At 44.8% G+C, this 25312-nt stretch overlaps 1 protein-coding gene across 1 annotated transcript in view; it reads right to left on the reverse strand.

Annotated features, from left to right (window-relative positions):
- CWH43 (cell wall biogenesis 43 C-terminal homolog) overlaps positions 1-25312 on the reverse strand; it is a 433217-nt gene that overhangs the window by 34176 nt on the left and 373729 nt on the right. Inside the window, exon 13 of the mRNA XM_086962659.1 lies at positions 11899-12043. Coding sequence (XP_086818785.1) covers positions 11899-12043 — 145 coding nt within the window. The remainder of the gene's footprint in view (positions 1-11898; positions 12044-25312) is intronic.

Below are 25312 nucleotides of genomic sequence, written 5' to 3' on the forward strand. Positions count from 1 at the left end.
GGCGTCTGCCACAACAGTTTTAAGAACTTTATCAACTTCATTGATAAAAAGAGTAAAAAGGAGGGGGGCGAGGACGCACCCCTGCCTAATACCCCGCCCTATCCTAAATTTGGGTGTGCATTCCCCACTTGGGCCATAACGGACACTCGTACATAGGTTGGCATAGACACGTGCTAGGAAATAGACAATGCCCTCAGTTTGGCCCAAAGAATGCCGTGGTCCACCAGGTCGAAGGCGCTACTCAAATCCGCGAAGCAGAGGTAGAGAGAGCCTGACTTTGCCTGGGTATACTTCCCTATCAAGAGTTCAAGATTGAGGCATTGTTCAATGGTTCCCCTCACCTTCCCGAAACCATATTGGCAGTCTGCAAGAATGTTATTTGAGGTGGCCCACTCTTCCAATCTTGTAAGTAAAACCCGGCTCATAATTTTTATAGAAGAGTCTAATAGCGAGATGGGGCGATAATTCTTCACCTCCCCCCTGTCACCGTTCTTGTAAATTGGGACAATGATGGATTCCTCCCACGATGGAGGAACCCCATAACAGACTGCAGCATTAAAAACTTTGGTTAACAAAGGACCCCAGAGCTCAGGGATACATTTATATACGTCAATAGGTACCCCGTCAGGGCCCTGGGCTTTGCCCCCTTTACTGGCTCTGATACTATCCTCAACTTCCGTTAGAGTAATATTTAGTGGAACAACAGGCCACGTGCCATCACGTACCCTAGCCCAACCCTCCGAGTCAAAAATACCTGAAAAGTGAGTAACCCATGAGTCAGAATCAACATTTGAAGTCAATTCGGGGACTTTGTCGTCCTTTAAGAACGAACCATTCACTGTGGCCCAGAATAGCGTATTATTGGAAGTTTCTGCTGCCTGAGCCAAGTTATCCCAGGCTTCCAGCTGCAGTTCCTTCTTTCTACGCTTAACTTCCTCCTGGTAGATAAATCTAAGTTGTGTTACCACACTCGTTACTCGCGGTTTTACAGTGAGTGCCTCCTTCAACTTTTTCAGTGCGAGGGTGCAGTCATGGTCGAACCACCCCCTCTGTCGGTCATTTTTTCCCTTGCCAGATTTGGTCTTCACTCTCTCAGTAAGAGCATTAATAGTAATAAAACTAGCTACAGTCTTACTATTGTCCACATCGCTATGGCAATGATATCTGAAAAACAGTTCCTGACGATGGCAGTAGGCATCGTTTCTGCTTTGTCCCCCTTCCATCTAATTCTAAATCCATTAGTTCTGTGTGGTTCAATGTTAACAATAACACCATTATTAAGGGCTGAATTTAGCTTCCAAAAGGTCACCTCCATAGCTACACAATTATAATCGCTATGCAGGGAATACCCCTGTCAAAAAACACTTCCTTCGGGAAACCCACTCTGGGGAAAATCACCATTAGGGCCTTAGCCACTGCAGGTGCACATGCAGTCCTCAGGGGTATGGCCTCTGGGTGTCTTATGGCATGATCCACCAGTACCAGGATAAACCTGTTGCCAGAGACTGTATGGGGATCTATGGTCCCTACAATCTTGATGCTCACCTTCTCAATGGGGGTGCTAGTGACAGGTGGGATAATCAGGGGACCTTCAGCTTCTTCCCTGCCATACCGCTGGCCTGGCAGTTCAAGCAAGTCCTACAGAATGTATCTGAGGAAGCTTTCATCGGGGCCAACAAAATGGGGGAACAAGCCTGGCAACGGTCTGGTCTTGCCCCACATGTCCATTCAGGGGCACCTCACGAGCCAGCCCCAGTAGGAAGGCCCTGTAACACTGGGGAATTATTTGTGCCCTTATTTCCCCATACACAGGTGCCTTGGGCTCACTTTACAGGAGGTTTCCCACCTAGTAAATATGGTGACTACCAGAGGCATCACCAGCTGCCTGGGCTTCGGCATCATGCCCTCCAGAGTTGGGCACTCTCCGTGTGCCTTGCAGAACTCCTCCCAGGTGGATTCTCCCTCTGCTTGCCATTCAGCAAGTTCAGGCAGGTGACCAAGGAGGCAATGTCCTCTCCAGTGGGCTCTGGAGCAACCTCCTCTGGCGACCTATCTACCTCAACATGGGAAACATTCTATTCTATTTTATTCTATTGGATTCTATTCTATTCTATGTGATTTATAGAGAGCGTGAATAGTTGCAATTAAGCTGTGGAACCATGTATCCTTTAAATCCATGTAGTCTATTTTGCAAACAGCCATGATTTTAGCTGCTTCCTGACACTGACTTCTTCTTGGGTACAGCAAATCTTAGCTAGAAGAGAGTTCCATAACTTTGGTGTAAGATAGGAAAAAAGACCTACCGCCAGCCCTTAGTTTGCGAACTCCACGGATTGAAAATTGCAGTGCATCAGCAGACCTTAACACCCTGCCAGGGGTATATGGCTGTAGTAGGGACTGACGTAGTTGGGGCCTATTTTGTGATAGATCTTACGAGCTATGCAGAGGGCCTTAAGTTGTATTCTCTGCTAAAGTGGTAACCAATGGAGTGCTCAAGACTGATTGGTGCCTAGGGACTTTTAGTAGTAAACAGGTGGCAGCATTTTGTACCACCTGCAGTCTTTTTGTTCCATATTTTGGAAAACGCAAGTACAGGGAGTTTCCATAGTCAAGTTGGTAGTGGATAAGTGCTTGTACAACAAGCCTCATGGTGGAAAATGGAAGGATATCTAAGATTTTCCTTAGCAGCCTAATCATACCATAACAGTTTGCTGCAACTTTCCTGGCTTGGATGTCGAGGATGAGTTGTCAAGTCAGATGCCGAGGTTTTTTATGGAAGAATTGGGAGTGGGTGTACTTCCTGAGGATTCTGGCCAGCTTATTAGAGACCATGCATTAAAATTGTTGCCCACAGCCATAACTTTGTTTTTTTCACCGTTATGTTTGAGGCAACAGTGTGTCATCCTGTCGGCCACTTCCTTTAGGCAAGTTCCCAGTTGTGATTCTTTTACCTGCTTGTCAGGGGTAGGGGACAATGCTATTTGTGTATCATCGGCATAACTGAAAATTGACAGGCCGAAAGTTTGCACTATGTCAGCCAATGGGCATACAATAATGTGGGGTTTAGGGTAGACCCCTGAGAGACTCCACATTTCAGAGGCAAAACATCAGAATAGGATGGGTTGTTGCACATTTGAAAGCTCCTATCTTCTAAAAATGAGGAGAGCCAGTCCAAAGCGGTGAGGCTTATTCCTGCACTCACCAGTCTCTGTCTGAGAATTTGACGGGCTACAGTGTTAAATGCTGCACTTAGCTCCAATAGCATGACTGCTGCTGAACAGTACTACGAAAATAGCAGTCTCAGTGCTGTGTTGGGGCCTGGGCTGCTGGACTCCCACACATCTTACCCTTCCCTCTTCTGGCAGCATCCTGGGCCATTTTTCCATGCTCCAGACTTCCTTGACTCCCTGCCTGGGCCGCCAAGGACCTGGTGGTTGCACAAATCCGCCCATACAACCCCAACATTTCCAGGTGTGACCTGAGCTCCACTTCCTTCCAGGTAGTGTGCTCCAGGTCGTTCCCTAACAAGCAATCCACATGCACAGCATGGTTCATAGCAACTTTTAGAAGACCCGAGACCCCCCACTTGGTAGTGACCCACACGGTTGTCAGCTACTGCAACCAGGTGGAAGGTATTAGGTAAAATCTTACTGTAGTCAGGCTGGCCCGTGTCCCTCAGAGCGTTAACACCTTACACCTTACCCATTAATGGTGACTCACTGCCGATACTTTGCAGTACTTGAAGGCATACAGGCTTTAGGCACCATCTCCATGTCACCCAGGGACACTAGGGTAATCTCACTGATGTTCCCCCACTGACTGGGACAAACTCCTCCCCAAACACTACACTTGCCAGCCCTGGTGTATTACCTCCAGTGGGAGGCTGTGCCCTCTTGGGACATTTGGGATCTTTCTTGTTATGCCCATACTCATAGCAGTTAGGGGAGTCATGTCAGGGAAGCTCTTTTTCTGATGGCCAGATTGGATATAGGACCATTTCCACTGAGAAGTGTTTTAGGGGCCTTGCGAGAACCCCTTTTTTTTATCTTCCCCTCTTTATTCTGGTGTGAAACTGACCACCCTTTTGGGAGTCCCCCCAGATGCCTTTTTGGACATGCCAGTGCTGACCCAGAAGTCTGCCGCTTCAGAAGGCTTCCTGGGATCAGTCAGCTTGCATTCAACTACGTGTTGGTGCTGTTTTGGAAAACAATATCAAACATGTGCTCCCTCAAAATGAGGTTGCACAGCCCAGTGAAATCATTGAACTTGCTGCCCCTCACCCAGCCCTCCAGTGCCTTGCTGGAGTAGTCCAAGAAATCCACCCAGGCCTGTGTAGGGAGTTTGTTTGTACCCCTGAACCCCTATATCTCACAGGGGTCATCTCAAATTTATTGACAAGAATGGCCTTCATATGGGGTGTACCGTGTTTGGTCCTCTATCTCTAGTTTAAGGAGTGTGTCCCTCCCCACCATGGGCATGTGCCTCTACAAGCTACCCCCAGTACTCTTCAGGAACCCTGCACACCCTTAGAGCCACCTCATAAGCTGAGAACCATTTGTCAATGTCACCTCCCACCACATAGGCGCCGATTCCTTTGTTATGGCGACCGTTCCCTCCCCATGGGACACTCTAGGTATGCTGCCACCACTGCTGCTAGACTCCAACTGTTTGGCTTGGATATCCAACTTTTTAAGTGTAAGCTCATGTGCCATCCTTTTCTCTTCATCTTTAATTTGGCTGGCTCCAGATCCTGCTTAAGCTTCCTCTCCTCCCTCTGTCCTCTAGCTCGTGTGGAGACATGCCTTTGGCAGATACACTGCTCCCTTGTCAATTCTGAGCATCAGGGGCATCCATGTCAGCTGATGGGGATGAGTTTGGCTTTACAGGGAACTCAAACCCTGGTCTGGGTCCTCCACCTTCTGCTTCTCTGACAGTGCACCCTCCTCCTCATTGTCAATCACCTCATGTTCCTCTGAGACGGCCTACCATATTTGCACCTCCTCAACGGCCCAGAGGGCTACCTGCAGATCCAGTTTGGTAGCTTTCTTGACTGTTCTCAATCCCTTCTATGTGCAGAGTTTCAGCAGATCAGGATGCTGAGGATATGAAAAGCACAGGCATCCATGTTTCAAAAAGGAGCTGTAGGGCCCATACATTTAGAAAAGGGAGGAAAAACAATTAAAAAAACTAGGAAAAAATGTTTTAAAATCCGTAATGGGCTTTAGATATGAAATAGTAGTATCACTATATGGCACTACACAAACACAAGTCCTATCCTCACCACTGATCACCAATGTTAAAAACTGGGTTTCTGGTTTGTATAGGTATGCACCCTGTCCAAGCAGGAACCACAATCATAGTCAGGGTAAGTCACAAACACAACCTAAATTAACCTATGCTCACCCCTGGTAGCTTGGCACAGAGCAGTTAGGCTTAACTTAGGAGGCACAGTGTAAAGTAGTTATACAATACTTCAAACAGTAAAACGCTGTAAACATCACGCAAAAAGACATCACAACTGGTTAGAAAACCAGGGCTTAATTTAATGAACAAAACAAGACCAAAACAACAAACATCCAATATGTAGAACTGGAGTTATGTGTTTTTAAAGAATAAACGTAAATATAGTGGCTAAAATCATAAAGCGCCAACCAGGGTTATCTGGTTGCGCTATATCGGGTCAAAGTCGAAAGTTCAGGCTGACCGCAATGGAGCATGGTTGTATAAAGGGACTAGCCTGTTGCAAAGTACCTTGCTTGTGTTGACGTCAAGGAAAATGCGAGAAGGTGATGCATCATCGTCGATCCTTTAGGATGGATGAGATGCGTCACTCCAAGCCACGCAAAGTCTGCAATGAATTGTAGATGGGGACAATGCACCACTCAGTTGGCGATCTGAGGCACTTGATCCTCGCAGCAGCGACGAGGCTTCGTCATTGATTTAGCTGTGCCAGTTGTGAGCAACGCAACAGCATTGATCCAGAAAAGAAAAGAAACAACTTACTAGAGGGAAGAGAGTGGGATCGGCGCCCTGGTACACATCTGAGCTGAGGACACTGAGGAAGGGCTGCAAGAGGCTTGAGCGGACCTGGAGGAAAGATTGGAGTGAAACGAGCCGGAGAGAATATCGGGCGGCTCTCAGTACCTACAAATCTGCTATTCGGGCAGCAAAATCGGGATTCTTTGAGGAGAGAATAGGCTCGGCGGCCAACTCCTCGAAAGAATCGTTCAGGGTCATTAAAGAACTCCTGAAAACTCCCGAACCTCCGGTCATTCACGAGGACCCCCGTGAGAAATGCTCAGAATTGGCCTCCTTCTTTAAAACCAAAATTGATAACATCCTTGCATCTCTCCCCCGGCCATCCGAGGACGTTTCCTCTGGTGGTAGCGCAAGCCCTCAGCCCAGGGTGCGAACAGCAGAGTTGGTCTCTCTTGGTACTGTCACTGTGGAGGAAGTTCTGACAGTCAGTGTGGTACTGCCTCTGGGTATCAAGATCATCAGCTAAGCTGATGATACCCAGCTGGTGGTAGGCCTTTCCCAGTCGGCTCACCATCCCGACCGGCTGCACACGTGTTTGGATAACATCTTCACGTGGATGTGCAGCTCAGCCCTCAAGCTTAATGGCTCCAAAACGGAACTGATGCTGCTGGGGAATTTCCCTCCATCTCTAGCTCCCAGCAGCTGGCCCAATTGCCTGAGACCAGTATCCACCCCCAAGCAGGAGATCAAGAGCCTGGGTGTGTGGCTCGAGCAGGACCTTTCCTTTAAAACACACGCTAAAAAGACCGCTGGCGTGTGTTTTGGCCTGCTTCGATCAGCCCGGAAGATCATACCCCTCCTTCCAGTGGCCTCCAGGAGGTTACTTATTCAGGGGCTTATCATTTCGCGGTTGGACTTCAGCAACGCGTTGTTCCTGGGTGCTCCAGAATCTACCCTGAACAAACTGCAACGAGTGCAGAACGCGGCCGCCAGGCTCCTGACAGGCCTCCCTAGGCGTCAATCTGCTCGCCCTGCATTGAAGGCGCTGCACTGGCTCCCTGTCAGAGAGAGGGTGAAATTTAAGTCACTCTGCATGGCCCACAAAATTCTGCAGGGGAAAGGCCCACCTATCCTATGGGATATGGTTCAGCCTTACAAGGCCTCTCGCTCCCTTCGTTCTGACCATCAACACCTGCTGCAGGTCACGAGGGTGAGGAAGGCAAGAACCGGGGGTAGAAGATTCTCCGTAAATGTGGCCACGCTGTGGAATTCTCTCCCTTTGCACTTACGCTCGGAAACGAGCCTTCTTCGGTTTCGTAAACTTTTAAAAACTTATCTATTCACTGTCTAGTTCTGGTGTCTATAGTGGCAGTGTTTCCTTCTGGATCAGCGCGGGGATGCCCAAGGGTAACCAGGCGCTATATAAAACTCGTTAATAATAATAATAATAATAATAATAATTGCGTGTATTTCTGCTCCAGCAGCACTTTATACCCACTTCCAAGGGTCCAGGACGGTGTTGGCACCACTTGGCAGGACAAAACTAACAGATGGTAGAGTCCAGGTGCTGTAGAAAGGTGAGTTGGAAGTGTTTGATATCCCTGAGACTTCAGAACAGGATACATGCCAGCAAGCTCTTGGAGTCACTCTGGGTTTAAGTAATGCAGGTCCTGTCCTTCTCATCCAGGCAAAGAGGGCAGCAGGCAACAGGCAGGTCAGCACAGCAAGAAAGCAGTTCTCTCAGAGCAGCAGTACAGCAGAGTGGCAGTACTTCAGCAGCACAGCAGTCCTCCTTCCTGACAGACTCTCCACAGTGCCAGAAGTGTACTGAAGTGGTAGGGGCAGAAGTCCAGTTCCTATACACAGTGGTCCCTTTGAAGTGGGGTAGACTTCAAAGAGGGGCTTTGAAGTGCACAGTGGTCTTCCCATCCTGCCCTAACTCCAGACTCACTACAGGGGGTTAAGCAGTCCTTTGTGTGGGGACAGGACACAGCCTATTCAAGTAAGTGTGAGGCTGTGCCCAGCTCCTCCCTCCTATCCTGCCCAAGATGGCCCATCATGATGTGGATTGCCCATCAAGCCACACCTAAGCTCCCTTTGTGTGTGGCTATCTAGATGGAATGCACAAAACAAAGCTATAAGCCACTTTCGACGTGTATTAGAGACAGGCTGCAGGCACACAAGGCTAAGAGCAGACAAAAGGCATCTTTCTAAAAGTGGCATTTTTAAAATTGTACTGATAAATTTGAGTTTAATATTACAATTCCATAGGTACAAAACATGAAAGCTCTACTTCGTTTCAAAAGGCAATGACACTTATTAGATGTAACAAGGAATCCCCAATTTTAACTTGAGGAAGGGGTAGGCCTCACAGTAGTGAAAAACAAATTTGGGAGTTTTTCACTGCCAGGACTTGTAAAACTTAAAAGTACATGTTCTACCTTTTAATTACACAGCACACTGCCCTATGGGCAACCTAGGACCTACCTTAGGGGTAACTTATATGTAATAAAAGGGAACTTTAAAGCATGGCAAGGGGTTTTACATGCCAAGTAGACATGGCAGTGTAAATGGCCCACACAGGCTATGCAGTGGCAGGCATGAGATATGTTTTAAAGGGCTACTTAAGAGGGTCGCACAATCAGTGCCTCAGGCCTGCTAGTAGTAGCCCTGGGCACATGTAGTGCACTTTACTAGTGACCTATAAGTACATTAAATATATCAATTGTGGATAAGTCAATCAAACCAAGTTTAGGGAGAGAGCACATGCTCTGTAGCACTGGTCAAGTGCCCAGAGTCCTAAAGCCAACAAAAGAAGATTAGGAAAATTAGAGGTAAGCAGGTAAAACGTTTGGGCGGAGACCACCCTAAAGCTGACAAGTCTAACAATATGTAAACTGTTATAAATAATGGTGGGTGATAAATTCCGCTCTGCCAACTGAGTTCGTGGAGTTTTGGCCACTCCTCTTTATGCTTGTAATGTGGAGTTCCGGTCAAACTCCACCAAGCACTGCATGGCTGATTTTTTTCTTGCATGCGGTAAATTAGTGAGCAAGAATTACCATCCTCTACCGTGATTTTCAGGCACTAGGAGGACACCCGGCTAGATTTTTCAACGTGGGCGGTAGTGACCGTTCCCTTGAAAAAGCTGCCGCTCGAGTAGAAATTCAACTCGAGTGGCAACAAAGAGGCAGCGCCCTATGTTGCACCTTGTGATGCCGTTTGCGTTGATTATGCACTACAGAACAAGCTCCCAGTCCTAAAAATCAGTACGAACAGTGCGACTTGCTGATTTCAGAATCTGCTGAGTTTTCTTGTAACTCCGCGGAATTTCACGGACTGAAACTCTGGGAGCTCTGCTCACTCCTAATGATAAGATGCAAACTTACCCCCAAAACCATATAAAATAAAACCTAACAACCTCAACTTTTACAATCAAAAATGCAACTCACACTCTTTTTTTTCCTTCCAACAGAAAAGAAAGCACCTGCTACATACTACAACACCCCCAACGGAAAAGCTGCAAAAAAGTGTGAAACATCTAAGAACATATATGCAAGTATAAATAAGAACAGTAGTTACATAATTTTATATGCAAATAACATACATATCCAATTTTTAAAATTGTAATTCTGTATATAATTACACTATTTTCAGACATAATGACAGAAAGAATAAGATACCTAGCACCCCAGAAAAGAAAGTAATTACTTAGGGACTTATTACATATATTTAGTGCCAGGGCTGCTACATATGAGCTGAACCCCGGTAGTGGGTATATGGTATTTTTCCACATATATCATGCATATGTATACATATTACACATCTGCAGTTGAAATGCACACACAGGCATTAATACATTTGGGAAAAATACTCACCAATGCTGCAAGATCGCCGCCTCCACACCGCCGCCCGTGGTTAACTCGTAACATGGTGGTCTTTGAACCGCCAACACCATGTACTGCTGGTGGGGGTGGACACGGTGCTACAGCAGTCAGACCGCTAAACTCATAATAAGGCCCTTAGTCACCTAGTGAAACAGCCGCTCAGGGACATAAGAACCCTGGGGTGCTGCTCGAATGTAAATTCTCCCTTTTTTACCACAAATAAATGACATGATCAAAAACACAAAACTTTAGCTGATGACCCCCAGGGGAGGCTCTCCATACCTCTGCTCCTCTATTCCCACTGATGTCATGTATTCTATATCAATTCAGGTTGTTTATGTTGAGATTATCAGAAGATCTACATATGAAATTATATGATATAGCCATATTAAATATAAGAGATTTAGATTTGTAGTACATGAATGTGACACCGGTGAGAATAGAGCTAAGACAGACTAGAAAAAGGCATTTATTTTGGAATAAGGCAGATCGCCAAAGCAATATTTACGTTGTAGGCTACATTATCCAAGGTTGTATTTGTTCATCAGAATCTTGTCTTTATTACAACACATTACAGTTCTAGGTGAGATAGCACCCGTGCTCCAAATATTTCACCTGGCAATTTGCATGGAGGAGCAGAGGAATGGGGAGCCTCTCCTGTGCATCATTAGCGGTTTTGTGTTTTTGCTCACGTCATTTATTTGAGGTAAATAAAGGAAAATTTACATTAAAGCAGCACCTCAAGGTTCTAATGTCCCTGAGCTATTGTTTCACCAGTCCCATAGCCTGAGAGCCTTAGCATGGTGAGATGTTCCTGATCGTATTTCCTACCACCAGTATATCCTTTCTCCAGCATTCATGTAAAGTGCAGATTTGAGCATTTTAGTGACAGAATACACATCTCATTACCCAGCATATTCGGTCTTGTACTTATGCACTGAATTCTGAAGAACTAAGAGCCTAATTACGATGGCTGGGAGACCGCCACCGTCAGGCAGTCGGTGGCAGTCTCCCTGCCATTGAATGCATGTTTCCCGCCCACCATATTACAATGGCAGGCGGGTGGGATGCCGGTCAGAACGTCCGACTGACATGCAACCCACGGGTTCATTGAGCCTGCAGGTGCGGTGGAGGTGCTTGTAGTCCCTACCATATTGGCCGTAGGCATTACAATGTCCCTTTCCACTGGCCTTTCATGGTGGGTAACCTGCCGTAAAACGGCTGGTGGAAGGGGACTTTGGGGGCCTGTAGCAGGCCCCCCTTTCTCCCTCACCCTTGACTTTGGGTGATGGGGGGCACCTATGGTGTCCCCCAACATATGCCTGCACTGTTTGGTAGGCACCGCTTGGTGCCTGCCACGTAGTGCAGGGATATGTGTGGGTTTTCTGTTTTGTCATGCAGTGGGTGCTGCAGAGCGCAGCTCCCACTGCAATACAAAACATAGGCAATGCAACCGCCATGGTGGCGGTCGCAGAGTAATTTGCCCTGTGAGACCGCTGCCTTGTAGGCGGGCGGTTCCAAATACGATACGATGGCAGACTGACTGAAGTCTGTCCGTCATCGTAATGACTCCCTAAATATCAAGTTGCTTTGGTAAATTGAAGATAAAAAGATCACACATTTCTTATATTCTCTAGTTTGTTTTGTAGCAATAAATAGTTTTGCCTTATTAAGCAAAAGGTATTTATGTTTTGAAGTTTTAATTTATTTATCCTGATGGATACTGTAAATGTTTTTGTTGGAGTTGGATTGTTCAGTACTGACTACTGATGGACCCAGTTGCGCTGCTGGGTTCCATCCACGTGTGCTTTTACCTGCTCTGTCAACGCTTTCAACAACATTTAAATATTATTTCCCCAAGTCAAAAGTGACCTAGGCATATGATTTTGACCAACAGAAGCAATTGTTGTCTATACATTTGAGAATGTAAGATTGACCAGCATATGTTGCATAAGTGCAGAATATGGACAACTGACCCATTCCACATAAGAATGTATTCATATGATTAATTAAAAGAGTATATACTTCATACCTGCATATTTCCATTTTTAACCAGTTCTAGATAATCTCTGGAACCAGGTTCTGAAGTGAGGTATCCCATAAATACAACTTGTTCAGAGACATTACGCAGCAGAGAAGACATATATATTGCTTGTTGCTCTCTATCAATGTCATCTCTGAAAAAGAGTGGTCATGGAGTAAAACAATTAGGGCTAGGAAGAAACAATGAATGACAATGATAAGAGGAGTTGTATGGAAAACAAAACACGGTTTACAATGAGAATACTGGTATTCCCCAGTAGGCTGGACACTGGCACTTAGTTTGCACTGACAATCTGGCTCTCTTGTCTCTCTGATTAGCCATGGACAAGCATCTAAGATTTAGATCAAAGAAAAAGTATGCGAATGAGTCAGCTTACATTACAAAACAATCATCAAAATTGCAAAAATTATCTGAATACCCTGCAAGGCTTGTGGGTTTTGTAAAGTGACAACAGTTTAGTAGTATAAAGTAGCATACAAAATAAAATCCAAAAGCAGTAAAATACAGATTTAACATAGGGCCCAGATCATTGTGTACACCGAAACACTCCTGAAAACAAGAAACGCAAAAAACACAAAACGATTGCAGTAACATGAGTGGGTGCTAATTCACTTTTTGCAAACCTGTAATATTCCCAACCAGTACTCAGTTGTGAATTGCATATTGCAAAATGGAACTTCACAATCCTGCCTCCAAAATATTGTTACTTTGGGACTGAAAATGATGGTGGGGGGTCGTACTGCCACCCTCTATTGCGGCGGTCAGGAGACTAACCAATAAGCAGGTGGCGCCGCATTATGATGCAACCACTGTGCTGGTGGTCGGAAAGTACTCCTTATTACAGTGGTTTGTGCTGTGGCTAAGGAAAACAGATGAAGCACAAGCCGCCATGGTATGAAGCACTTCCATGCACTATGTGCCATGTCGTGCATGGCATACGGCATATGGAGGTCAGTGGGGGCACTACATGTGCTCCAAGTGTCACTTTACAGTGGCCAACATGGACGGTTGCCCTGTTAGGGGACCCTAAATTCAGTTTCCGAAAGCCTTTTCATGCCGGTCTTCCCAAGATGAAAAGGCTGTTGTAAAGGGATATCATAATCCCGACGGCAGTGCCTGCCTCGGCACTGCTGCTATTTGGGAATACGATCCTTACCACAGCCCCGACCGGGTCACTGATCCGGGTGGAGGCAGCGGTCTTCTCTACGACCGCTGTGGGCCTGACCTCCAGGATTGTATCCGGCATTCTCGCCAAAGAACTGTCGGCGGTCCGGCCACTATCGTCATAAGGCTCTTTGTGAAGAGTTCACAAATCTCATTGTTTGCAATCCTTTTTTTAAATTATTTTATTGGTTTTAAAAGTGAAAACATCTAAATCAAAAGTAGAGAGAAACTAAGTGGGTTCAGGTAACTCCCGCTTCTGTGGTCAGAGAGGGTCCGATTCAAAGAACTAACTTAAGACAAAATCCTAAACTTACTACCATTTTGGTATTCACAGAAGACACTTACTCATTTTGGTATTCACAGAAGGCACTTACTCATTTCGGTATTCACAGAAGTTAGGAGTCTTTACTTTAGGACTCCTAAATGCCTTCTGTGAATACCGAAAGTCTTAAAGTTAGGATTTTTCTCAGTTTAGGAGTAGTAAAATTAGGAGTCCTAACTTTAGGACACCTATATGCCTTCTGTTGATACCGAAAAATCTTAAAGTTAGGATTTTTCTCAGTTCAGGAGTAATAAAGTTAGGACTCCCAACTTTAGGACTCCTAAACTGGGAAAAATCCTAACTATAAGACTTTTGGTATTCACAGAAAGCATTTAGGAGTCCTAAAGTTAGGACTCCTAACTTCTGTGAAAACCAAAATGCGTGTCTTCTGTGAATACCAAATGAGTAAATGCCTTCTGTGAATACCAAAATGGTAGTAAGTTTAGGATTTTGTCTTAAGTTAGTTCTGTGAATCGGGCCCAGAGTTTCCTAGCTGATATATGTTACTTAATCAAAGTTCTGGCTGGTAGTCAATATCTGGTGCTACCTCGTTAACTTTAGAAAGGTTTTTCACTCTTTCAATCATGAAGGTGATCAAACAGTATGCATAATCCAACCAACATCAGTCCAAACCATAATGGCAAAACCAGTCTTTACATTGAGCACCTATCCACATTATCTCTCCAGTCTTTCAATGTCGGGTCAGGTCATCTCCCCTGTAATCCAGCTTCATTAGGCTGACATTCCAAAACAGTAATAACATTTTAATCATGGTGAAGAACACAGTGGTGAATCCAAAGTAGAGTAGCAGTAAGGCAAAGGGAAACAAGGGTGTCTTGGAGTACGCGAAGTGGAGAAAAAATGCCCTAAGAGGTAAGCCTAGCTACTGTTGATCATTAGTAGCTGTTTATCAATTGAATGTCAATAGCTTTACACTGACAGGTAACCAACCTTGGTAGTTACTGAGGGTAGTCTGCAGTCTGCTTGTGTGAACAATGATGGGTGAGCCCAACAATACAAAAGGGCGCACTACTGGAAATGCTGTGATCAACTACCAGTAATCACTGAACAACAAATTCAACATCCATGTACTTGTCTGGTGAATTAATGATTCACTTTCATAGGTCAATTATGACCACAGACTTTAGTGAAGGCCCTTATTCTAAGTAGTGGAGAAAATTCTGATCCCTTCACAATCAAAGGTTTGCACTTTGATTGAAAAACAGAGAAATGCAATAATTCTCACATCCCTGCTATTTACCCCCTGACAAATTTTGCCAAGAAAAACCTAGTGAAATTTGTTGGGAAGAAAATATTCCACACAACTGAGAATTGGAGTCATAGATCCTGACTTATATTGCTCTTTATATTCTGACCCATGAGTAAACCCCTGTTAATGCATGGATCAGAATTCCGAGTTTTAATATATTTAACACATCCAATAATAATCGGATGCATTTAATAACTCAACCTTCATTAAATTCCGGTAGGCCAAATCTGCCGAAATTTAATGGGAGAAAAAACGTATTTACCGTATCATGAAGATTTTGGTATGTTAAATCTGCATGTTATTCAACAATAACTCGCAATAGGTGCTATTTTTTGTACCTAATAAATAATGTACCCCATGGTACCATAATTTATCAGGGCGATATATTGCCAAAGCTTGTAATCATGCCCTCAGAGTTCCCTCTAAAAGAAAGCAGAGATAAGGAGATCATTATCCGCAAAATCTATGGAAACGTCCCCCTATCTGAACTTTTACTACCCCCTCCCCAGGAAGATCCCCCAATTATCTCATTCTGCCCAGGATAATTATGCGCACCTCACCCCAAGCCAGATACGTGTGCTTTCTTATAAAACTTGGTGATCATAAAAGTCATCTAGGTTCCAAGTACAGACCATCCAGGAAGGCTTTTGCCGGTTTGTTAAAATGCCTATCTTTGCCACATGTGTACCAGATTCTAATGGGGGTCACCATCTACTTATTTTATTTCAATGAAAAAAGACCATTCCATGACAATTTGTCAGGCTGAATCGTGGGAGAAACAGGATCCACTCTCAGTATGCCTGGACATTCACGCAACACCTAACACTCAAAGAAAAGCACCTATTCTTAGGTTATACAGGTGTCTGTTCTTGTTAACAGTTTCCCTGGAGATTTCATTTGTATAATGCTTAACGAATGTCATCACCTCCAATGTAGATTTGCAGTCAGTAATCTGACTTTCCAACACCTGTACTGTACCAATAGTGTACTCAATCAATCAATCAATTCCTTTATTCGGTTTTCATCGGATATAGAAAAACCATAAAAGTACAGTAAAAAATACAATTTACATTTCAAAAATTACACTTCATCCGCTATGTACAATAAATAATGTAAAAGTGTCTACTCATTCATGAATTGAAATTAATGTTAATGGTTAAAAAGCAGATATAGTTAAAAGCTAGTAACAGCTAGTTTAAAACAAACCTTATTCACATTAAGAATATACAGTGTAGATTTCTATTCAAGATTTTTCCTATGCCTAATGCAGATTTTCAGGAATCGTGCAATATTTTTCGCAAAACACTCTGTTTCCAGACATTGTAAGGCAATGAATGCTGGCCGACATGATCTCAGACCAAAAATTCTTAAAATTGGTTTTATCCATCTTCCCCTCCACTCCTTATCGAACTTGCAAAACAAGACCACGTGCATTGTCAACTGAGCTGATATACCGTCGCAAGGGCAGAATGACAAAACCTTCGTCCAGTCATTCACTTTCGGAAAGGATGCCAGATGATGGAATATGTTCAGCCTAAACCGTATTAGCACAAACCACTCATACCCATTAAAAGTGAAGGTCAGGTATGGTTGTATTGTTAGACTGGTTTGGCTCTTTAGATTATACTGTACCGAACACTTGTTTGCTTCAGTAAGAAATCTAAGCCCCTCCAGATGCCCCATGCACTGCTTTTTAAATGATTTCCTTGGGATCTGAGCTATCAGCGCTGGATTATAATAGTACGCTGAAAGGTCCAAGTCAAAGAGAAACTTTTTCACATACACGAGCCACCCAATCTTATCAACATTGTCAAGGGCACGGCAATCCTTCAGTATCTCCCGGTTCAATTCTGTTTTGGAGATGACCATATACGATGCCATAATATAATTGGTTGTGCTTTTATTGTGTCAGAGATGTAAGGTATTCCTAGTTCCACATGGCAGTTATACGTTGATGTGCCTCGGGGAACTGCCAGCAAGTACCTCAAAAAAGCATTTTCCACTTTCTGTATAGCGTCTACCCCACAGAAGCCCCAGATTCCAGCCCCATATATTGCCGTACTAATGCATTTGGCTTGGTATATCTGAAGCATTTCTGCTGGGGGCCTCCTGCCTAGCCTCAGTGCAAAATTGACCAATGAGGTGGTAGCCCTCACGAAAAGGAGTTTTCTGGCATTTATAGCTTGTCTCCAGGAGCCCTTATTATCAATTAAAACGCCTAAATTGGGGTATGTAACGGTTGATTCTAGTTTCGCATTTTCTACAAAGATGTCCTTCTGCTTTTTTCGCCCAGCCCCACAGCTCATTACAAATGTCTTTTTTATATTGATTTTTAATTCTAAGTTAGCCATAAATACATGATACCTGTTAAGGGCGCGTTGTAGTTCTAGGGATGTTCATGCTAAAATCACAGCATCGTCCGCGTAGAGTAGGGCGGGTATTGGACGCTTCTTTAGCAGCGGCAGGTCCCGGCTCCCCTCAAGCATGGCTTTTTCAAGACCATTGGTATAGAGTGTGAAGAGGAAAGGAGCCAGGAGACAACCCTGCCTAACCCCCCTCTCTACCTTGAACGGTGCCGTGAGCTCCCCATCTGCACCAAACCGCACCCTGGCCGTAGCAATTGTGTAAGAATCTCTGTTAAAATTAACTATAGAGATATCTACGCCCATTTCTACTAAGATACTCCAAAGTTTGGCGTGACTAACACAATCAAAGGCAGCGGTCAAATCTACTTAGACCATGTGAAGCCTTCCCCCCTTTGCTTTCACGTATTTTCCCATCAAGAGTGACAGATTGAGGCCTTGCTCCATGGTGCCCAGGCCATCCCTGCACCCAAATTGGAGATCAGACAGTACATTGCTATCTTCTGCCCATTGCTGTAGACGTTCAAGAAGAATACGGCCTGCCACCTTACCCAAAGAATCCAATAAGGATATGGGACGATAACAGGCCGGATTCTGTCAATCTCCCTTTTTAAAGATTGGGACTAGGATTGAATTTGACCATGAATAGATAAGCCCTTCGGAATAAGTAGCTTGTGATACTCTTGTCAGTATTGGTGACCATAAGTCCATAGTACATTTGAAGAGATCCACTGGAACCCCATCAGGGCCCGGGGCCTTTCCTCCTTTACTGGCCAATAGAGCATTTTCAACATCCGATAGATTAATATCAAGGTCTATGGGGAAAGATACAGGACTAAGAAGGCAGCTTGACGTGGAGTTATTGTTTGACCAGAATTTACATCCATATTTGATCTAAAAATATTGGAAAAATGTTCTATCCAGTGATTTTCGTCAATAGCAATTTCGACTGTCTGCCCTTGACCCCCTTCAGAAAAAAAGGGCTTTTAAGAACTTTCCAAAAGGCAGCACTGTCCTTATTTCTGCAGCTTTTATGTAGTTCATCCCAGAGTTCTTTTTTCAGCTCAGCTTTTCGTGATTTTATATAATAATATTTCTATCCCTCTCCACAGCATGTAGGTCAGTTTTTAGCGTGCAATATGCCTTGGTGCAGGTCTTATTAAACCAACCTTTGCTCTTCCCATTGTTGTTTTTTTGTTTTACAAACAGTATTTTATTTATCTCCTTAGTAATTACCAAGAAGTTACTTAGAACCTCCTGGTGTGAGGATGAAGGATCAAAACATTTAATTACCGAATCAAAGGAGTTCACTACTACTGCTTTAGTAGTTTTCTGTGGATCAACTTTAGCCCATCCGAGGGAATATCCATTAATTCTATCGATGGACAAATTTATTGGCCCTAACTTTCTTTCAGATTTATTGCTACCCATATTAGAAGGGCACAAGAGAGAAATGCTATTTGGAAAGTGGTCACTGGTTGCATTTTCGTGGGTCTTAAAGTTCGTCAAACGGGGGCAGCCCTACTCATTAGGAAGATGAAATCTATGACGGTACTGGCACCTCTTCCGTTAAATGTTTGCGAGAAAGGAATTGGTGGCGAGATTAATTCATTAGCAAATCCCATTTCCAGTAAAAATAGTGTCTTGTTTAGGCATTTACCACTTATAGTGTGAGGGAAATGAGTTATATTACCACCGTTTTCATCAGATAAACCACATGTTAAATTGCTGCTTTGATTGCATGGCGATAAGTTAAAGTCGCCCCCCCATATCACTAAAGGTGGATTACAACTCTTACTCTAAATCTCCAGAAGGCTGAAGCGAACTTCTTTTAAGATTGGAATCAGGTGTTTCTTGTGCATATTATTATAAAAATTAATCAGGACTAGCTGTTGTAGTGTACTCAGGAAAATGCTTGATCCCAGCACTCTCGACAGCCTTAACTGTTGCCTTTATAGTTTTCTCTTTCGAGTCAATAATTTAGGGGTGTGTGAAATTCATGTCATTTTCTCTAGTAAAATTACACGAAAATGCAAACATGTCAATTAGTTTTTAATTTTTTTTTTAAATATTGTTATAAAATTTTATTCATACAAACATAAAACAGTACATTGATCTCAATTGCAAAAAGAAAACCACTGTCAGTTGTAAACTTGCAGAGGTACTTGTAGACTAATTAGGAAACACTGTAGCAAATGCAATTACACCATATGTGTTATTAAAGCAAAGCAAAAATTATTATTATTTTATATTTTTTATTATTATAGCATTTGTAGAGCGCACTGTAACCCTATGGGCATCCTGGCGCTTGGGTACATAGCTAGAGGCTTTGTGGAGACAGGAACATGGACAGGATGCTGGACAAAGTAAAATTATTTATTGTGATGGGTTATAGGGGGATTTTTGGGGAAAAGCCAGGTTTTTACCTTTTTTCGAAAGGTCAGAAGGTCGGTAGTTTTTCTGATATCGATGGGGAGGTTATTCCAAAGGTGGGCTGCAGCTATACTGAAAGCTCGTCCTCCGCAGGTGGCTTTCTTGATCCTAGGAATGCTGATGAAGTTTAAGGATGAGGATCGGAGAGACCGGGTGGGCTCGTACCATTTGAGTTTGTTCTGGAGTGGTCGGGGACCTAGCCCGTGAGCTGCCCTGAAAACAATACATAGGGATTTAAAGCAGATCCTTTGGTGTATGGGTAGCCAGTGAAGGTCAGCCAGGGCAAGGGTGGTAGAGTATCTTCGCTCACGGGAAATTGCCAGTTTGGCTGCAGCTGCCTGGACACTTTGGAGTCTGGAAATGAGATAAGCCGGGGATTCCAGCAAGAGGGCATTGCAGTAATCCAGGCGGCTGAGGATAGTGCTCCTGACTATGTCGGTTCTAGTCTGTGGGGGCAGGAGAGGTAGCAACCTGCGGAGTCCTCTTAGTAGGGCAAAACAGCAGCTGACCTGCTTATTGACGTTTGTCTCTAGGCTTAGTTTGTTATTGATAGTGACTCCAAGATTTTTTACTGAGCTCACTGGGGTGGGTGAGTCCCCTAACGACTGAGGCCAGAAATCTGGCGGTAGACTTTTGGGGATTTTTCCTGCTGTGCAATGCAGTATTTCAGTTTTCTCACTGTTGAATTTTAGTGAGTTCTGATTGAGCCAAAGAGACATTTCCAGCATACAGGTGTGGAAAGTTTCCAATGAGCTTGAACGAGCTCCGTCCAGCGAGATTATCAGCTGAGTATCATCTGCGTAGTTTGTCACGCTGATGCCATGGCTTTTGATGATCCGCAACAGGGGTTGCATATAAATATTAAAGAGTATGGGACTTATAGCAGACCCCTGTGGGACCCCGTGTGGAACTTTGATGAACTCTGATTGATAGGGAGGGATAGCTACTGCCTGCCACCTATCTGTCAGGTAGGAGCGGAACCAGTCTAGCGCGACCCCTCCAACTCCGATGTTCCTCAGTCTTTCTATCAGGATGCCGTGGTTCACCGTATCGAATGCGGCGGACAGGTCAAGCAGGATCAGAGTTGCTGATTCTCCCCTGTCCGCCCTCATTCGTAGGTCATCCATGACTGTCAGCAAGGCTGACTACGTTCCATGAACTGGTCTGAAGCCAAACTGCTCCTCTTCCAGGATGTTGTTGGTTTCCAGGAAGAGGGCTAGAGATCTGCTGACCCATCTCTCTATGATCTTTATTGGATATGGTAGAAGGGATATGGGTCGGTAGTTCTTTTGGCAGTTGGGGTCCAGATGTGGTTTTGTTAATAGCGGGGTGACGATCGCCAGTTTCCAGTCTTTGGGCACGGAGCCTGTACGCAGAGATTGAATACATAGTTGATGCAACACTGGTAGAATATCGTCCTCGAAGTTCTTGGCTATTCTATGGGGGAGAGGGTCTAGAGGAGAGCCTGAGGACGTATTGAGGGCTGTTGTGAGGAATTCCTGTTCCGAAGGAATCGTAAAGTTGTCCAGGGTAGCATTTGGAGGGGGGTATGTGTCTGGTTCCACCTTCTTGTCTATGTTCGCTTGAGTGCTGTTGTCTTGCAATGAGGAGGTAGGATTGCTGTTCATTCCCTCTACAATTTTACTGATTTTGTCTTGGAAGAACACTGCTAGGCCATCGCAGAGTTCTTGTGAGGGCTTGATTTGGCTATTAGCACAAGCAGGGTGAGAGAGCTCTTTGATGAGCCTAAATGTGTCCCGGGACTTGTTAAAACTTTTGAGGATTACCTCAGCAATGTAGTTGGATTTGGCTGTGATTATTTCTTTCTTGTATTGTAAGATAGTGAGCCTCCAGCATGCTTTCTCCTGGTCTGAGTAATTTCTCCTCCAGAGCTTCTCCGCCTTTTTACAGATATTTTTAAGTTCTTTCAGTTTATCCGTATACCAGGGGGCAGAGGGTTTTCCCCTTTTTGTAATTGTTTTCAGCGGGATGATGGCGTCGAGTTTTTTTGTGGTCTCGTGGCAAAAGGAAAGATAATTTGTGGTGACGAGGCCCCAACCTGGCGTAGATCGAGCTTTTCCTCCTCTTTCCACTTTAACAGGTTCTTCCAGTCACGACCTAAGAAGGTTTTGACGTGCGATCTCGTAGATCCTGTGTGGGACGGGAGGTGAGATTTGAACCTGAGGAGGTAGTGGTCTGACCAGCCTACTGGGAGGATGGTGTCTAGGGTCAGTAGGTCTTCTGCCGCAAAAATTAGATCTAGTGTGTTTCCTAGTATATGTGTAGGAGTGTTTATCCACTGTTTCAGCCCTAGATTGTGGCAGGATTGGGTAATATTGTGCAGAGCTGCACGTAGTTGGTCATTGTCCCTTATGTTAAAATCGCCTAGTATCAGCAGCCTGTTGTGGGAGATTGACATATTGTTTATGACCGTAATTAGTTCCTGTTGTTGTGAGGCATTAAAATGCCCCGGAGACCTGTAACATACAAGGGCCGTGAGGCAGTGTTCGGAGTCATGTTTTATGGAAATCCCGAGGATTTCAACAGAGGAAACGGTATCAACGTCCAGGGTAGTGATGTTAAGTTGTTCCTTAAAAATGATCCCCAAACCTCCTCCTCGACCTGAGTGTCTGGGTTTCTGAATGATCTTGAACCCGTCTGGACATGCTAGGCCTAGCTCTGATTCTATTCCTTCAGCCATCCATGTCTCGGTTAGGAATAGGATGTCGAGATTATTAGCCTCAATCAGAAGCTGTATTTCAGTAGCGTGTTTCGGAAGGGATCGGACATTTAAAAGTCCGTTAGTTAGTTTCCCTTTGGAACAGGGCTCAATTCTTACTTGGGCTGATAGGGCTGATTGGGCTTGATGTTGTCAGGGCTAAGATAAGGCATCAAGATTGATTTGGGGGGGAGGGGGTTGATGTGTGGAAGCCGGACTTGGCAGTGAGGGCAATCTTTATCGTCCAGATATACTGCGTGAGGGGCTAAGCGTGGGCACTCAGTTTTGTCTGCCTGTGCATTCAGTAGCATGAGTGAATCCCTGCTATATCTGAGCGCATCATGGGCTGGTGTGCAGAAGGTAGGGGGGGGGGCCCTGGGCCCGGCCTCGGCGTGGACGAGCGCAGACGAGCTTGCCTTAAGCGCGCCTTCGGCGCGCAATCGTCGCGCCCGCTGCGCTCGTCTGCTGCGCTTCCGGTGGGGGCACATGCTTTGTAGCCGAAGGAGGAGGGGTTCAAGGGGGCGTGGCTACGCTGGTGGGCCTGTCCTGGCGACAGGCCAATCCCGTTGTGGCAGGCTGGGAATCCTTGCCTACGTCAGCAAGCAATCTGCTGAGTAGCGAGGAGAGTGCAGAAACGGCGAATTTAAAAGCAAACAAGGTATTTCAGTGCAAATATTTAAGATTATAGCTGTCTGTCCCTGCTCCCGGCTGTGCCCCAAGAGCTGTGATCTAACAAACGCTGTGCTCGTGATCAGCGCGCGTTAAATGTCAAAGGGGGCGTGGCTACGCTGGTGGGCGTGTCCTGGCGACAGGCCAATCCCGTCGTGGCAGGCTGGGAATCCTTGCCTACGTCAGCAAGCAATCTGCTGAGTAGCGAGGAGAGTGCAGAAACGGCGAATTTAAAAGCAAACAAGGTATTTCAGTGCAAATATTTAAGATTATAGCTGTCTGTCCCTGCTCCCGGCTGTGCCTCAAGAGCTGTGATCTAACAAACGCTGCGCTCGTGATCAGCGCGCGTTAAATGTCAAAGGGGGCGCGGCTACGCTGGTGGGCGTGTCCTGGCGACAGGCCAATCCCGTCGTGGCAGGCTGGGAATCCTTGCCTACGTCAGCAAGCAATCTGCTGAGTAGCGAGGAGAGTGCAGAAACGGCGAATTTAAAAGCAAACAAGGTATTTCAGTGCAAATATTTAAGATTATAGCTGTCTGTCCCTGCTCACGGCTGTGCCTCAAGAGCTGTGATCTAACAAACGCTGCGCTCGTGATCAGCGCGCGTTAAATGTCAAAGGGGGCGTGGCTACGCTGGTGGGCGTGTCCTGGCGACAGGCCAATCCCGTCGTGGCAGGCTGGGAATCCTTACCTACGTCAGCAAGCAATCTGCTGAGTAGCGAGGAGAGTGCAGAAACGGCGAATTTAAAAGCAAACAAGGTATTTCAGTGCAAATATTTAAGATTATAGCTGTCTGTCCCTGCTCCCGGCTGTACCTCAAGAGCTGTGATCTAACAAACGCTGCGCTCGTGATCAGCGCGCGTTAAATTTCAAAGGGGGCGTGGCTACGCTGGTGGGCGTGTCCTGGCGACAGGCCAATCCCGTCGTGGCAGGCTGGGAATCCTTGCCTACGTCAGCAAGCAATCTGCTGAGTAGCGAGGAGAGTGCAGAAACGGCGAATTTAAAAGCAAACAAGGTATTTCAGTGCAAATATTTAAGATTATAGCTGTCTGTCCCTAAATTGTTAGACCTATTTATTGCTCTTGCATTTAAAGTTATTTTATCGTGTTGGAAAGACAATTCAAAACTCTCGGTCCACACATGGTGGAATTACATTTGTGATGAACACAGAATTTCTATTGCTTCCTCCACCTCTGTTCCTCTGAAAATGAAATCCGATCTGTTATGGCTTCCCTTCACTTCCTATCTTTCCTCTAATCCTTCTCCCTTACCACGTGCTATTCATCCCTCATGATCCCTCTGGTTACCTACCCTTTCTCCTCTTTCTCTCCTCTACTCTTTCCTTCTCTTCTGCTTTCTTCTTTCTCTCTCTTTCCTTCTTTCCTTTCTCTACTTCTTTCTACCCTTCTTTTCCATATATAAATTCCTCTGGATTGATGTCATTTATTATTATATTCATATGTACTTTTTTCTAACTTCTCATGACATGTTTTTTGTATTACTTTTCAATGCTTAATATAAATTTCTTTAAAAAAAAATAAAAAAAATAAAAAAATAGCTGTCTGTCCCTGCTCCCGGCTGTGCCTCAAGAGCTGTGATCTAACAAACGTCATGCGCCTACATTTGCTTCTTATTGCCCCTAGACACTAATATTGTTTTCACATAATATTCATGCGATTGACAGCTGCAATACTGCTTATCTCTTATATTTGATTGGGGGATAATGCAACTCTTCAGGTGCTATCAAGCGATCCTGTAGGAATGTTTGTGTGACAATGTACTAATGGCGATTCTCAATCCAACAGATATACATCTTTATAAAAATCATGAACTGATAACAGCAAAGGAATAATAAATACCTAAGAAAATAACAAAAGGAAAACATTTTACTAATGAAAAGGGGGTGAGAAGACTGCCATCTAATAGAGACTGTGGTTGCATGTAACTATGAGTGCGCTTAGCTCAATGATTTGCTTAATGTGCTGCCAAAGAGGTGAGTGCAAAAATGATCGCAATAACTTTACCTAAATGCTGTGCGAACTGATAGTGAAGGAGACGTGCTAAAGTGAGTATGCTGGGCTAGGTTGTCAGGTGTCGCACGTAGTCAGCTATCAGGTGGCTGCTGCTTCGTCGCCACTGGCCACTTGCGTGGACATACCTTCCTCTTCACCATCTGGATGTACGAGGGTGCGTAGGATTGCATCCCAGGACTATGCAATAGGATACTTGCGCAATCTTGCAGTTTCTTCTCTATGCAATGTGGTGCTTTCAGCTTGCGCCCACACCGCTAGAGATTTCTCCCAACCAGTTATAACTGGAGGATCTTTATGTTTCGTTTGTGCATAGAGTCCTAGTATGCAGGCCTCCCATGTGCACGCTAGTGAGGACTCAGTGCATCTCTCAAGCGCTTCAATGACCGCACACCAATATGTTTGGAACTGGGTACAGGACCATAGCATATGTA

Source organism: Lissotriton vulgaris, chromosome 3_1 (assembly GCF_964263255.1).
Source record: "Lissotriton vulgaris chromosome 3_1, aLisVul1.2, whole genome shotgun sequence".
NCBI classification, from domain to species: Eukaryota; Metazoa; Chordata; class Amphibia; order Caudata; family Salamandridae; genus Lissotriton; species Lissotriton vulgaris.